Consider the following 16556-nt stretch of genomic DNA (forward strand, 5'->3'; position numbering starts at 1 on the left):
TATAGATGACTAGGAAGTGTGCACACTCAATGTGGACATTTTGTATTAGATAGATAGATAGATAGATAGATAGATTACTTATGCACCTTTGGAAAACCTGTGATGTCATATATAAACTCATAAAAATCATACGTATATATATATATATATATATATATATATATACATACATATACATAATTTTTATGAGTTTATATGTGACATCACAGGTTTTCCAAGATATATATAAACTATCGTATATATATATATATATATATATATATATATATATATATATATATATATATATATATATACACACAAACACACACACACATATATTCGGTTACAATATTCAGTGGTCATAGCAAAACAACAGCACAAATACAGCATAAATACAAAAATCTTATATGCTATTTAATATACAAATAGATATACTTTTATTCCTAGTTTACTCTGAGTTATGTCCTTTTTATTTGTGCCAAATTTATTTCTATTTTTATTTCTGCCTAATATATGTAAGTTTATGTGCAATTAAATGTCTTACTACTGTAACATTGCATTTCCGTTTGGGATCAATAAAAAGTTCTATCTATCTATCTATCTATCTATCTATCTATCTATCTATCTATCTGTGTGAAGGAAGTAGGGAGCAGAGTAGGGATTAGGGCATAAGAGCGAGCACATTACAATAGAGCACAGCCTCTCTTTCGTACTGGCGTAATTTTGCAGCCCGGCGCCCGCCTGTCTAAAACAGTAACGCTGCTAAATGCCTACGTTTGTCAAACTGCAATGAAAGGCGTTTTCGTAAAACAAGAACGCCCACATCGGCAACGCCCCCTTTTCTTTCATTGGCCGATATGTCCGCAAAATGGATTCTTTCATTACCGGAGTCCACTCAATGGCAAAAATAACTAAAGACGTTAGTTATTCTAAATTGGCATTGTTTCTACATATTTACCTAATAAGCATCTGGCATTTAAAAACAAATATGTGCGAATGTATAGCTTCTGATGATTTGTATAGAGTACTGTCTCGCGGTTTTATGATCCCTAACGTGCGTAGTAGGTTTCATTTTTTCCTTTATAAATGCTTAAACAATTTTAATGTAAAATAGTATATAAATTTCCTGATCACAGAACAGCATAAAATATTTTAACACCGCTGTTACACTTTAAAAGCCTTTGAACTCGTTACAGGGGTTTAAAAGGGCGCCTCATGTACGTGCATGACGTCTGTGAGCGCGAACAGCCAATAAGCTGCTCTGTTCGCCACCCAATCAGCACTCAATAGCAGTAATGCTAGCGTCCTCCTGCCCAAAACCCGTTTGCTGTAGAAAAATGGAAAAATATAGGTAAGTTTCCTTTACCTTTTTACTTACATACATCCTACTACTTTCTAAAATGAAAGGAAAATTCTGGGCAAGTGATAAGAAAGTGTTTTAATTTTTCGTTTTTAGCCGTTCAGCTTCATTTATGCCCATTCATTGATGACTCGCTGGCGGGCGCCCTCTGGCGTTTTGCAGTCATATTGTTAATACAACGGGGGAAATAGGAGGAAACCAGGCTCCCCGTAGACTCTCTACATGGCTCTGCCCTTAAACCGGCTCTGGAAACGCCCAGCAATTAGACCCTCCTCACTTTTGAAGCCCGGCGCTCGCCTGTCTGAAAAACGGCAACGCTGCTGAATGCGGAGTTGGGTTGTTGTTGCTGCGATCTGCTAGTTGGAGTCTGTGCGGGAGAAAAGGAGCCATAATACTGCAACCTTTAATCCAGGTAGCACGATCACAGGATTACAGTGCGATTGTTTAGTGAACGCGTCCACATGCGGCTGTGCTTTGACTAGTTTATCATGAGCGCTCACACTGAAGCGAAAGCAGCAAGTGGCGCGTTTATTCTAGAAGCTTCCATCGGGTGCGATTATAATCCCGGGGATCTTGGGTCACTGGGGCAGCTTTGTGCTGATTTGTACTGGAGTTAGTGCAGACTGGATGGAAGTAGTGTAGCCTTGCCAATGCTAACGCAGTGCCTGGTGTCCCTCGTGTGCCTCCAGCAGGTTTAAAGGCCGTGTTTGCTCGCTCCTGTTGGGATTATGGACCCGCGGAAAGTGGCCGAGTTGAAGGCTTTTGTGCAGCTGTGCACGGATAATCCCGCCGTGCTGCACCTGCCTGAGATGGGCTTCTTTCGGACCTGGCTCCAGGGGTAAACCCACAAACACACACACTCACTAACCGCTCTGAGCACTGATCTGGCTGATCTGCCCCCTCTGCTCTGCGCCATGTGGCTCCCACTGCTGGGTTTACTGTGTAGGAAGTGGTGGGAGTTGTGTAAGGTGCTGAAAGTGAAGGAATGTGATAAATTATGAATGTGTGTATATTTTTTTACTGTATGAGAGTGAATGAGGCACATTATGTCATGTACGTTGATTTTAAACATCACATCCGATGAATTCGGAAACGAGTTAAAAAAAAATCTTTTGAAATATATTTTCTATGTAGATTAAAGAGCAGTTCCACTTGTTTGCAAAAGTATGGATTCATAATTCCCTGAGATGTAAACAAGAAGTCATTCAGAATGGTTTGATGTGAAATGCTTCACTGTAGATATTTAAAGGGCCCATTTTCTACATTTTCCTTCTATTTTTTTTTTTTTTCTATTTTTGGTCCACTTATAACATTTCTGTAGCTTCATGTACCGAAAATGGTCATATTTAATTTTTACAATTTCATAATTTCCATACCTCAAAAGTAAACAGGCTTTTTTTTGTTACTGTGCCTTTAAGACTGAAAAATGTAAACTGCCTGTGCTCTGATTGGCTGTGCACATTATTAAAAAGCAGTCTGGGATGGAACTCTCTTTACAACTTAAATGTTAATGGGCAGAGCTAAGCTGCTGTAGGCTGTGAGTAGGTGTATATATGCATGAGTTGTGACATCACAGAAACAAGTTAAAAATGCGATGTTTTTGCAGTGCATTTCAATACATTGATAGTATGGAGTAGAGAGTGAATATCACTTTTTGAAACTTGAACAGTGCATTGAACTGCTTTCTTAAAAAAAATAGTGATGGTGATAGTAACCAGAGGTTATGAGGTCTACGATGTAAATGTAGCCATTTTATTTACTATCCAAAACATCCAGTCAACTTGCACAAGTTCTCCCCATCTTTGTATACAATGTTGATAACGATAATATAGAAGTAAAGAATAACTTATTTAACTAATCCATTAAGCCATTAATGTATTTAAAAAAGAAAAATGAAAGCATAAGGCTATTTCATCAGGCAATGTTTTCATGGTCATTTTGTGTAATAACTTTCTGTGAGGTGGCTTTTAGAGTCTTCAGATGTCTGATTCCTATCACCATCCCTGTGAACTCTGGCAATTTCTATAGAAAGGAATTCTCAAAAAAAAATCTGCAGCTGTTATCAGAGAAAGTAAAAGGCCAGAGTTGATCTTTTGGTTGCCGAAGTTCAGGTTAGGTGGAACACAAGAACCATTTACATACTCAAACAGAAGAACATCAAAACAACCACGTGTGTGTGTGTGTGTGTGTGTGTGTGTGTGTGTGTGTGTGTGTGTGTGTTTGCTGTCACGCCCCCCTGCATCAGTCGACTCATCGAGCTAGAAAGTTCCAGTAGCCCATCTGTTGGTACAGCATGCTGGCAACTGTGCATTTCAACATGTATTAGTGTGTAACCCTCTCTGTGCTGGCACTTAATGCACTGACTCATCATCAAATGTACTTTTGCTCTTTTGCGTTCAGTCTGGGAGCCACCCTTCCATCAGCGACCCAAAATGACAGCTCCTCATGCAAGGTGAATAGTTTTTTTCAAGTTTTATATGATTTTTAATTCTGAGATTTTTTCATGTGAGTTAAGAATGTTAAAACTCATGCTACAGTAATTATATTTTATATAGATTGGTTTGGTTCAGATAAATGAAAGCTCGTCAATAGAACTTTTTCAGCGGCCACTGTGCCACCCTCTAACAAAATAACCCAAAAAAATCACAACCCCTACAGTTTGTAACTGATAAATTAAAAGCATTTAAGTATGTTTGTCTGTATAGCACAAGCTCCTCACACTCTATCAGAGCCCACTTTGCTCTGATAGGCTGCATCCAGATTTGAGGGTGGTTTACACAGAAGATGATAAATGAGAGACCCTCGTAAAACAGCAAAGGCTGTATCAGCGATACATTCACACATGGATCATTTTACACAGATATTTTTCAGAGTCTGCCATTTGTGTATAATATTGAACAAAACATATCGCTGTTGTTGGAAGAAAACCTTCTGTGTCCAAAATGGTAACTTTACAAGAGAGGTAAAAAACCTACTCTACTTTTAATGTAAGTCAATGGAACCAGACTATCTATTAGAAATTCAGAAATTGAAAACGTCACAGATAGCTGTACTGTGAGGAGTTTGAGGCTCTGGATCACCTCCAAGCTTTAAAATACTATGAGCTGCCAAGAGCGCTGATGTGAAGGACAGTGTTGGGACTTGATATTAAAAGGCCTTATGGCTGCCTCTCTTTGAAACAAAAGATACCGTCCTCGATGTCCCTACTGTCTGTCGGCACCAAACCTCATATCTGCAAAACCGTAGCTTTTCAGGAGAAGGAAATGACGTTCTTACTCTGTATTGAATGTTAATGCCATTACACACTTTATTTAGGTCATTTTGGAACATTTCTATTTGTCGGTTCATCATGAAATTTTAACGTAATACTAAAGGCATCTGGAGTTTCCCAATTATGCACAAAAAAACCCAATCAAAATGTATACAGTTTTAGCCCTAAAGAACATCCAGTACAATCTTGTGTGCACACAAAGTACCCTAGTGGACTCAGAGCACCCTTGATGCACTGTGTCGCCTGAAGCACAATGTGGCTGCTGTCACAGAGTTATTAGCCGAGCTGCGTAACGTTACCGTACAAAATTGCTTACTTCAGTGTGTTCTCTTATGCGAATGCTGCAGGACCTCACATGACATTTGTGTTCATTTCTTCACAGGGAAGCTGTCCATGTGATGCAGGGCCACCTCCCACAACAGCCCCGCCCCCACAGGCCGAGCCTTCCCCGCCCTCAGAGAGCGAGGAGAGTGAATTAGGTATCTGGACACCTCTCTTTCCTCTAAGGGCTTTTTCCATCAGTGCACCCTTCACCCTGTCACAGCTGGACCTGTGTTACTTTTAACAAGCATATGGTAATATCACTAACGGTGAATGTAAGCTTGTAGTCACCAGTGAGCATGATGCCGCTGTTTCAGGAACGAATATTTTATGGTGGTCTGAAATGTGGTGGTCCTTTCCATCAGAGCATGCATTCCTCATCTTGTAGCAGCACATCAGGAGTGTAATGTCTGTGTAGTTGGCCTGTTTTAACATTCAGTTCTTGACACGCATTATTGTGGCATGAGCTGCTGCTAAAAATCTGTGAAATTTGGGAAGTTGTGCGCATAAAGTGTTGCACTTGTATATGCCTCAGTAAGCTGTCTTGTAGCATTGTTGACTGCACTTCATCTGAATTAAACCATTTGCTGTTTTTTTGTTTTTTTTAAATATTGATGATTTCTAATGTAGCTAAAGAAAGGTATCAGAAATTAGCAGCACATTTATTTTGTAGTAGTAGGGGAAAAAAAGTGGACCTCCACAAAAGCTAGCATTGTTAGCAACAAGCTAGCCAACTGACATTAACAGACAATGTTAAAGTTTGTGTTGCATTTATGTTCTCAAAGCTTTGAATCTTACGGTTAATATTATAGAGTGTAAAGCTCAATGGGTCAGTGCACAAATTTCATGCTGCACCTGCATCAGGTGTTTTATTTTAGTGGTTCCTCTTGCATGCAGTGTGCAATTTGTTGCTTTTTACAATGCAAGCATGAGCTTAAGCTGATTTTATAACACTTTCCCAAGCTTAGGAATAGGAATTCTCAGATGAGGTGTTTTCTGTGGATTTTGTTAGTCAGAGGAGGGAAATTCAGAATTATGAGCTCTAGTTTAGTTTAATGCAGCATTACAGTCAGATGTTCTCTTAGTTTGATGAAGGAAAATGCACTCTGTAGATTCATAGTCATACACACAGAGAGGCTGAGCATCAGCCTCAGCGGTTTAGCACTTACAGAACGCAGCTGTGATTGTGTTAAATGAAACTGTGTCTCCCTGCAGAGATTGACATGGAAGGAGTGATAGAGCCAGACACAGATGATGTTCAGGAGATGGGAGACTATGAAAACCTGGAGGTAATCACTCCACATCGTTAGAAGCAGAACCACTGTGGATCAGTAAATCACACACGGGGTCAATACTCTCTGGGACACAACTATCTCTGTGTTTGTGTGTGTGACTGTGTTAATATATGTACCATTTTTTTACTCCAAGTTTAGATAATCAGTCAGGACATGTTTGGCATCTGAAGTTTGCTTAATATATTTTCACTGGAGCTACTAGGCTAATGTAGCTAACAAGTAATAGATTATGCTCCACCGCTTAGCATAATGCAAACTGCATGCCCAAATTATAATACACTTTCCTCAAGCGATGTGCAGTCATCCTAAACAGACTTGCTTACAATTGTATGCAGATGTTTGAATGACTCTTTAACATATTTGGAAAGTTATGTGCTATAACCTTTTCACAGGCCACGTTTTCAGACTTTTTTTTCCCCCATTATGTTAAATTCAGCATGTAGTTTGCACAATGATAAATGATAGAACGTAAGCTTCCATTACTTGTTAGCTAACTATGTTAACCTCCATTAGAAACTCTGACCAAAATGGCTAGCTCTATACTGCCCTCTGGTGGAGAGTAGAGTTCAGGCAGCTTATCTCAGCTTCTGAGCTGAAAACGTACAACTTTGGAGAGAAGCTAATTTGCATGTGAGAAATCCTTATTTACTATTCAGTTTTCTTTTTTTACTTTTTATGACTAATAGAATATTCTAAACCTCAGATTTATTCCTAAAACTGCTGTCTATTTAAAAATGGTATGTAGGAGAGGCTAATTTCATTAGTAGTAGCCAGTTTAACGCCTGAATTTTGTCTTACTTTTTTCCATTTTTGACAGAGAGGAACACTCAGGGCCTTCAGAGAAGGCCTAATACATTTATGCAATTTTTATTCATTTATCTTCACTAGAATAATGCTTCTATTTAAACTCTGCAAGTATTACACAGTTACTCTTGTTTCATTGTTAATTCCTGGATTAAAACAAAAGGGTTGAATTCTTTAAATGCCAAGTAGAAAACTGGCCTGTCAAGATTTTTCTCCATGGTATTTAGGTAGATATAGCTAGGAAAACTCTCCTATTGGGAGATAAGAGAAGGCTTCCTGCATTAGAGTAACTGCCAGTATAATTACGAAGTGACAGAAGAATCAACCAATCACAGTTTGATTTCCAATAGGCAGGACCAATTGTGTCAGAAAAACATCACTTTGGGCCTTCTGGAAGTCCTAGATAAGTTTGTGACCGTGAGCAGTCTAATCAAAGGGTTGTTAAAAATGAAAGATGACGCTATAGCAGCCTCTATACCAGGCCTCTCTACTGAGTCACTGTACTGAGTCACAAACTTCAACTGAAACATGGAATATGTTTTGGAAGCTTCAGTTGTCTGTGTTTGATCTGGAACTGCCAAAAATGTTGTGAATCACTGTTAGCTTAGTGCTTTTGACAGAGTTTTGATATTTATGGAATTGAAGTCTTAGCTCTAATAGTCATGGTTCATCACTGATTTTTATGTAATATGATGTAAGGCCTTCAGACAGCTGTTTGATGACTTAGGTGTGTAGTTTGCATTATGATAATTGTAAGATATAACCTTTTATTATTTGCTAGCTACATTAGCCTCATAGCTGTAGTGCAGAACTGAAAAAAGCAAACTTCAGAGACCAAACATGCGTTGACTGATTGTTAAGGAATGAAACTGTAAATTTGATGTTTGGGCTAGTTGTTCATTTACTGGGGAAATTGGGGGGAATATAACACAGTCTATTGTTTTTTGTTTGGTGAAAGTGATCTCTTTAAATAGAAGGTAATGCTGCTTTTAGGTGACAGATGAGATGATCGACCAGGCCAATGAGAAGAAAGTGGAGGCTATTGGAGCTCTGGGAGAAGGTGAGGGAACAGTAGGTGGAGGTAAAGCTGCAGTTTGAACTTCCACACGTCATGTTTTGGGTAGGAGATACAGATTATGTTTCAGTGTAAAAAAGTAACCTGATTTTACAACGCTTTGAATGCAGTAGCAGTAGAAAGTAAGAAAACTGACTGTATTGTGATCCACAGGATGTATTGTAAAGTACAGTTCTGTGTGTTTGTGTTCATGTGTGCTGGTTTGTGCAGGGGAGCTACAGAAAGCTCTGGGTTTGTTCACTGAAGCCATCAAACTGAACCCCAGATCAGCCATCCTCTATGCCAAGAGAGCCAGGTAACAGCCAACTGCCTGCTGTCACTTTACAACTAGGTGTATGAGGCTGCTTTGTTCTCAGTATTTTTCTAGGATGTCCCTTCGTGTTTTAATAAAAACAAACAGCTAAGCACATCAGAAATATTTTTATTGTGCAAAGTACTAAAAAACAAAACCGAACGTTATGTAGATAAACCCATGTCAGTATTCATTACTAATACTAGTTCAAATGGTGTTAAATGTTGTTTCACATACGAATTTTGGTTTTGGTACCTGCACAGGCACATAAATGCAACTGCTACATAATTTAAGGTGGAATGAAAAATTCAAATTCAGCTTCGGCTTTGTCAAATTCCTAAAGACTGTCAGACAGTGCTGGAATTTGGAAAATATTACACTCAGTCTTACTATCAGTTTCAGCTGGTCCATGGTTTGCTTCGCGCACAAGGCACCGCAGTTGTCTGATACAGCTGACCAAATCAGGCTGCTTCTCAGGCAGCAGAAGTGTGGTGACCACTCTGGTGTCCATGTTAGATTAAGGCTAATCTCAAAAGACTGGCTATCGCTTTATGTCCACTGCCTTGAAAACAAAGTGGACTACTTCAGATGCAACAGGCTAAACAGCAGGAGGTGATCTGCTGCTGTTTTCATTTTCATTTGAAGCATGGCTGAAACATCCATGACTCAGCTGCTCTATAAACAGGCTAACATTAATGTGGTCTGCACTGCTTTTACATCACCTGTGCTTACTTGTGGCGTACCAGTGTATGGGTTATGACAAAACTCATACCTGACGAAGGATTTAAACTGATATGCTGCCCAGTACCACAACACGAGTAATATTGTTTTTTAACTATTTTAAGTTGCAGTTATCCTGCTGAATGCCTGTACACTGTTTAATACATTTTTTCTCAACTACTGTAATTATTTCCTGATCAGTATGCTTTCTAGTATACTCAACCCTAATTTCATAATAAATGTTATATGATGATAATTTGTCTATGTTTGTGCATCTCAGTGTATACATTAAGATGCAGAAGCCCAACGCTGCAATCCGGGACTGTGACAGAGCCATTGACATCAACCCAGACTCAGCACAACCGTACAAGTGGAGAGGGAAAGCCCACAGGTGAGGAAGAGCAGTTATAGCAGGTATAGCTTATAACAGGAGATATAAAGTAAAAAAAAAGTGATAACAAGGTTAAAATGGATCCTTTAAAAAGGTCTACAATATATGAAAATTTGAGTTTATAAAACGTCTGGAAATGTATTATTTTTTGACTATTAGAGATATTAATTTAAGGAGGTCCAGGCATATTTTATTTGATCAGATATCGGGAAAAAAAGGGTTTTTTTTCTAGTTCGTTTTTGCACTGTTTAATCTGCAGTGATAGAGGCGTCATAAACAGATGTCATTCTCAACCTACAGTGGTGAGGAGTGTTTTCAGAATGTAACAAAGCAGTTTAAATGTCTGCAGTGTTGAACTGTTTTAAAGAGGAAGCTCAAACTGTGTAATATGTGCAGCTCCAGCGTTTTCAGTGTGTTTAACTAGCCGCATTTTGTCTAAACATGGCCGTGTAAAATGTGAGCATGCGACTAGAGAATGTGTTCTGTCGCTTGCTGCAACCAACACGCTCCCAAAACCGTTTACCAAATACACTCCTGCAAAGTTTTTTACTGTCAAATTCCAAAGTACTTCACCAGCCACGTGCACCATTTCTGGCTAGCGAGTTCAACGATGAGACAAAGGACTAGCTGCTGTGTGCGCATTAGAGCCGTATGAAACTGAAGCATATTCACTAGCCTATAAGATGTTTTTTTCACATAAGAAGTCCAATAAAACCTAAAACTATCAGTTCAAAGTGTATGATAAAAAATGAAGTGATTTAACTGCATATTAAAGTAACTAGAAGACAAATAATCACATCAATCAAATTTGAACATAAGCATATATTAAACAAACTAAAAAAGTCAAACTCATTTTGAAATAGCAGGGTGAAAAACAAAACATATCAGTCCAGAATGTCACATCATGCAAATCGGTTCATTGTAGTATTAATTGGCAGAGTAACATAATCCTACCTAACTAGCAGATCAAAAAGGCAACGAACAAATTGTGAAATCTCTAATTAAATTGTAAGATGATACCAAAAGACCATATTGAAAACTGGATCATGTGTATATTGAAGTATATTGCAATATCCAGCCGGCAGTGGTGCTAAGGCCTAAACTGACTGCTGATAGAAGACTAGAAGACAGCAGAGCTGATAACAAACTGAAAGAACCTTGTAAGGATTGTTCAGTCTCAAAGCATGAAATAGATATGTAATACATGCTATATGTAAGTGTGCTTTTTGCAGTGGAAATGTTATTTTTATTATGCAGAGGAGTAAATGTTATTAAAAAGCGCTGAATTTGATTGTAATAAATTTTGATTTTGTGTGGCTACCCTGACTATTACTCCATCTAGTAATAATAATAATAATAATAATAATAAAATAATAATAACAATAATAATAATTGAAATGAACAGTCAGCGTTATACATGTCACATTCATCACATATAACAGGTCACTTTATAAATGTATCATAACTGCTTTTTAAGGTGCTATAACCTAATAATAATGAATAAACTAATTCTAAACCATTCATAAACACTTTGTAACAGTACACACACTGTGAAGTGGTATTTAACATAGAAATGGTTCATAGAAAAATAAAATATGGAATTGTATATGTAGATAAACCATAATCACAATATAGAAAGAATAGCTTAAAGATGAATAAAATATAAATAAAAATGCTATGGTGAAAGTTACCTCATTTTCTCTTATATTCTCTCTCTCTCTCTCTCTCTCTGTCTGTCTGTCTCTGTCTCAGGTTGCTCGGTCATTGGGAGGATGCAGCTAAAGATTTGGCTACAGCCTGCAAACTAGACTATGATGAAGATGCCAGTGCCATGCTGAAGGAAGTTCAGCCCAAAGTATGTACATGCACACCCTGTCTCACACATACATACAGTTATTAAATACAATACAACCTTAGCTAACTTTTAAAGTGTATAAATTAGGGCTGAAACAATTATTGGTAATGTTGACAAATAAATCGTCAACAAATATTTCAAAAAGGATACTAAACTGTCACTGTGGTGGTACACTTAAGGTACCATATTGCATTGCAGTTTTATTTTCTAAGCTGTATTGACTCCACACACCCTGTGAACCCCTTATTTATTTATTTTACTGTTCTGTTTTAAAACATTAAAAAACATAAAACATTTAAAACAAGTTATGAAAAAGTACAAATATGTACTTTCGCCCTGAAACTTATTGATGTTACACAGTTGTACCTTTGAGGGTCTGTAACTTGAACGGTAATATACCTGTACAGAACCTTTTTTTCCTAAAAAAGGTGTAGAGTGATTTAATGACTTAACCTGAAGAGGGCAGCAGCTAACTTGTAGTGTCATACCCATGTGAGCAGAAAGAAAAAGAACAAATATGGCTAGAGATTCAAAAAGAAGTAAAGTCTGTATGGATAATTACGCATGGTTGTGCACAGTGCATGTAAACGCACTGTGAGTGATTTGTCAGTTAATTAGACACATTTAGCAGGCTATTGAACATTGAGCAGCTCATGCTGTCACAGAATTACATACATTCACTAGCTAACTACTGTACAACAACTGGTTAATTAGCTTTAAATACAACTGTATTTGCTTCTATGTGAAAAATGCCATCCGCACATTTAAGTTAATGGTTTTCCGAGTAATTCCCATGAATATATTTAAAATATAGAAGCCATAGTATAAATGTTCATAATTATATTTTTGAGTAATTGTTATCACCAATACTGGAACTGTCATTTGGTCTAGAACCAGTCTTACCTGACATTGGTTCTCAGGAAAAACTAGCCCCAGTGTTTGTTTACTTTTATTTTTTACACCCAAGTTCCTCCATTCTTACGTTGACCTGAATTTCCTCCCAGATTAAAATCTGTGTGTGTGCGTATGTCTGTGGACTGAGCTAACTTGACGTGTGTCCTCACAGGCCAACAAGATCCTGGAGCACCGGCGTAAATATCAGCGCAAACGAGAGGAGAGAGAGATCAGAGACAGGAAAGAAAGAGTGAAAAAAGCGAGAGAAGAGCATGAGAGAGCACAGAGGGTAAGAGACATAGGAGTGAAACAAGAAATCTATAGAAATTGATCTAGAAATGTACAGTCTAGCTAATGCAAGTGTGTGTGTGTGTGTGTGTGTGTGTAGGAGCAGGAAGCCAGGGAGCAGGCAGGTGGAGCACACGGAGGATTCCCAGGTACTCATGTTTTCTGGAATATCTTCTTTGTCTGGGAGTGAGATTTTCAGCTAGATATTAAACGGTGGCAAACCAATGTTAAGTTCATGGCTCATCATCATTCTGTAGGTGGCGCTGGTTTCCCTGGAGGCGCTCCATTTGGGATGCCCGGCCTGCAGGAGCTCTTTAACGACCCTGAAGTGCTGATGGCCATGAAGGTAAGGAGTTTGCAGACCAATGATATACATTTTAACATTTTTAGGAACATTTATCAGTTCAGATAGCTTTTTTTTTTAAAATGAGGAGTTTCAGGTTGAAGAAAAATTGTTGATTAATTTAGACAATAAGACACCACAATAAGACAATTAATAATTTCCCCCTAATATAGAAGATCAGCCAAGACATGTTGGGCATCTGAAGTCGCCTTTTTTCAAGTTTTGCACCAGCGCTATGGGGCTACTGCAATGTAAACGTTAATGTAATGTCCATGTATATTGAGAAGCACTGCTATTAATAGCATACTTCTTGACTATACTTTAGGCAGCCAATCAGCAGTTCAGATTTCACAGATACTAAGACTTTGAAATTTGAAAGATATTGAAATTTGGTGTTGAATGACAATGTTTCAGTGCTCAATAGTATAGAAGTAATTAGCTCTGTATCATATAGTTATTGAAATTTGATGCTCAGTCCTACTTATACCCCACCAGCTAGTACTCTGCAAACTGCATGCTTAAATCATCATACACTTGCCTCAAATTAGGTTGTGTCTAGTATGTGTAGACTTGCGTTGTTTCTGACTATGTAAAACCTACTGTTTCTATGAATATTAGAAAATATATGTTGCATAATTGAAAATAGTATTAGCAGCCATCTTTAAGCATGAATTTTGGCTGTCCATGAATTCCAAACCACTAATAAAATTGAGATACATAGAATATGTACTAGGAGTGGACAGTATGACAATATCTACTAACATTATATGGTTTAATAAATAAATTATGAATGTCATCAATACTTAAAAAAAACAGGCCATCTCTGTTTCATCATAAAGAGTGCATGATTAGCCTTGGTTAATTGAATATTGTGAAAATATCTTTTTGCCATATTCCCACCTCTATGTTTACTAAAGGTTGTTTCCAAAGTGGTGAAGTAAATTACACATTATTGACAGTATTCCCAAGTCCTCAACTGTTATGTCTGTGTACATTCAGGACCCTGAAGTGATGGCAGCATTCCAAGATGTGGCTCAGAACCCAGCCAACATCGCCAAGTACCAGAGCAACCCCAAAATCATGGCTCTTATCAACAAACTCAGCTCTAAGTTCAGCGGCCCACAGCCTTAGAGAGCTAAAAGCAGAGGAGTGGGATGGGTGGGGTGTGTGTTTTGAATGAGTGAATAGGTGAGGGGTTGTTTGCAGTGCTCTGAGGCAGAGCTCTCTCTCTATATCTCTCTCTCATGGCTTATTTTCTTCCTTTTTGCTGATCTTCTAAGAGACTGACTGGATAGGTGAGGTCATGGTTGAAGTGGAGTTACTGCCGTCTTGCTTAATACCAATCCAATCCTTATGTGCAGCGGAGCGGGTGTGTTAGGATGGAGAAGTCTGTGTAGAAGCATTGGAACGACAGTAGGAAAGGACTTTGGTGTTAATCCACACTGATCCTGGAACATTTTTATAACATTATACCTCCACTAGCACTGAGGGGCAGCCGAAGGCCCAGTCACGGCAGGATTCTTCAAATCTCAATCACAGTGTCCAGTCTAGGCCTAATCCCAATCCTAAACTTCTACTAGTCCGGTGTTTCCCAGTTCTGAAATTCTGCTTTGTAAAATATCCCCCAAATCAAACTAATCAGCTAATTAACATGAGTTGAAGTGGGTGTGTCAGACCTGGTTAAATGCTAACATGTCCAAGGAGCAGAGTTGGGAACCACTGTCACAGACCCTTGTTTTACTTCAGCAGAGTAAATATAGTAGATTCAAATAGACTTGATCTATCCATGCTTCACCTATAAATGTGTTCGTTCTTAGCTATGCTTGCAAAGCGTTGGCAAAAAACCTTATGGGACATTGTAGCACGTATTATTGTACTCTTTTGTTAAAATGTGTAAATTATTGACAATGAACTGCTACAGTGTTTGTTTACATAATGTTGACTCTTCAGTTTAAATGCTACACTAACAAGATGGACTATATTATTGTAGCTATTCAAAAGTAAGCAAGTCAGAAAGAGCAACAAATTTACTGCCTAATATTAGCTTGATTTTACAACGACTTGAAACTAATATGTACTCTTAATGTAGTATGTGCTCAATGTATTTTGATAAACTGTAGTTATAGTTGTGTGCTACAGTTTCTCATTATGAGATTCTTGCCATCTGTAATGCTTGTCCAACCTAGCAGCAGTTGCTGTGAAAGAATGCATTTGTGGGCGGAGCTTGAACTGGATTGAACATCAGGACATATAAAAGGCAACTGATGTAAGTCTCAAACTGATACGCTGGTGCAAAGACAGCACAGGTGTGTTTGACATGGTCCAGTCACTGATTGAGTTACTGAAACTGCATATACAGAAAATAAACCTGTTAAATATTAATGCATTGGACTGTTAAATGATTTCTCTGGTTCTCACAGCTATTATTGGATTATAGGGTCATGGGAAAGAGAACTGGTTTCAAATTGGTCTTATACACACCGTACGTGTATAACACTGTATTCCTCTGCTGAACTGGGCTGACTATAATGGTTTCTTTTTGATTTTCAGAGGCGAAACAGTAATTTCTGATGAGATTTCACACCCCTTTTCATCCTCAGGTCTTTGTTAAAGTTTTCTCTTTACCCGCATTGTAATCTAGATCTCTTATTTTTCTGTTATTCTCTCTTAAAAGCAAAAAAAAGAAGAGAATCAAATGATAAAGGTGTTTGTCCTTCAAATCAAGGAGGATGAGCATCTCAAATGGAGTTGAACAATGTCAATCAATAAAGGTTTTGGTTGCAGTAATGTCTGTGGGTTTTAAGTATCAGTTTTTCAAGCATCCTATCAATACCAGGTAAGACCGAACATAACATGAGGAAAATTATACAACCCATGATATGAAAAAGTGCTGCTTTAGCATGTTTTCGCAGTAGCTATAAAATGCAGTTTCTGCATTTTGTGGATGAAGTCCGTCAGTTGTACTATGCATATTTTTCTTCATTAATGTAAAGGGAATATATTATGAAAACAAGAACTGAACTAAAGCAAGAAAGTCAACATTTATAACAGTGTTTTTCTTGTTTGTAAAATTGTTTTACTGTGGCAGTGTACGCATTTTTATATCAAGAAAGCTATCGGTTTTATTTTAGCCATCTTTGTGGTGAGGTATGAATATTCACAGCAGGGGGTCTCACTAGCAGCTCATTTGCAGTGTCACAACAACTCACAAACAGAACACAGAAGTGCTCTAGAAAATGCTTAACTCGTTATTGCTTAATTACATAGTAATGAGCAGCCAGGTGATTGATAAATATTTGGCTTGATAAAGCCTATAAAGAATTACAAGGGCATTCTAATGTCCCCCTACATTAAAGTGTTACTCTATTTTGTTCTGCTATTAATTTCACTATTTTGTCTCAGCGTTATTCAACTAAAACTTGAAAAGGTCCAGTTACATCAAATTTCTTGCTTTTTTCTGGATAAACAAACTTAACACAAGTGAATGGTGACAATGGTTATCTTTAAATGCTTAACTATTAATGATAATTTAAAATTGTATGGTCATTGGCTATTTATTTACATAGATAAATAAGCTGTAAATCTTTCTGAACAAAAAAGGCTTACATATTTTGAAAATATTTGCCCACAGAAGTTAAATGTCCTGTCTTTTTAAAGTAAAATAT

General features: G+C 37.7%; 1 protein-coding gene across 2 annotated transcripts; it reads left to right on the plus strand.

Moving 5' to 3' along the window:
- Positions 1-1618: 1618 nt before the first annotated feature.
- st13 (ST13 Hsp70 interacting protein) lies at positions 1619-15682 on the plus strand. Of its 2 annotated transcripts, none has more exons than XM_036566141.1 (13): positions 1619-1754; positions 2032-2180; positions 3743-3794; positions 4996-5092; positions 6150-6223; positions 8027-8093; positions 8319-8403; positions 9401-9511; positions 11264-11366; positions 12433-12549; positions 12649-12697; positions 12806-12894; positions 13891-15682. In XM_036566141.1, exons 2-13 carry the CDS (start codon positions 2071-2073, stop codon positions 14020-14022), a joined length of 1086 nt encoding a protein of 361 aa, XP_036422034.1. In that variant the 5' UTR covers positions 1619-1754; positions 2032-2070; the 3' UTR covers positions 14023-15682. The 2 variants fall into 2 exon arrangements, with proteins under 2 accessions (XP_036422034.1, XP_036422035.1); XM_036566142.1 differs by having other exon boundaries at positions 1628-1754; positions 2035-2180.
- The last annotated feature ends 874 nt before the right edge of the window (positions 15683-16556 follow it).

This window comes from Colossoma macropomum, unplaced genomic scaffold (assembly GCF_904425465.1).
Source record: "Colossoma macropomum unplaced genomic scaffold, Colossoma_macropomum, whole genome shotgun sequence".
Lineage (NCBI taxonomy): Eukaryota > Metazoa > Chordata > Actinopteri > Characiformes > Serrasalmidae > Colossoma > Colossoma macropomum.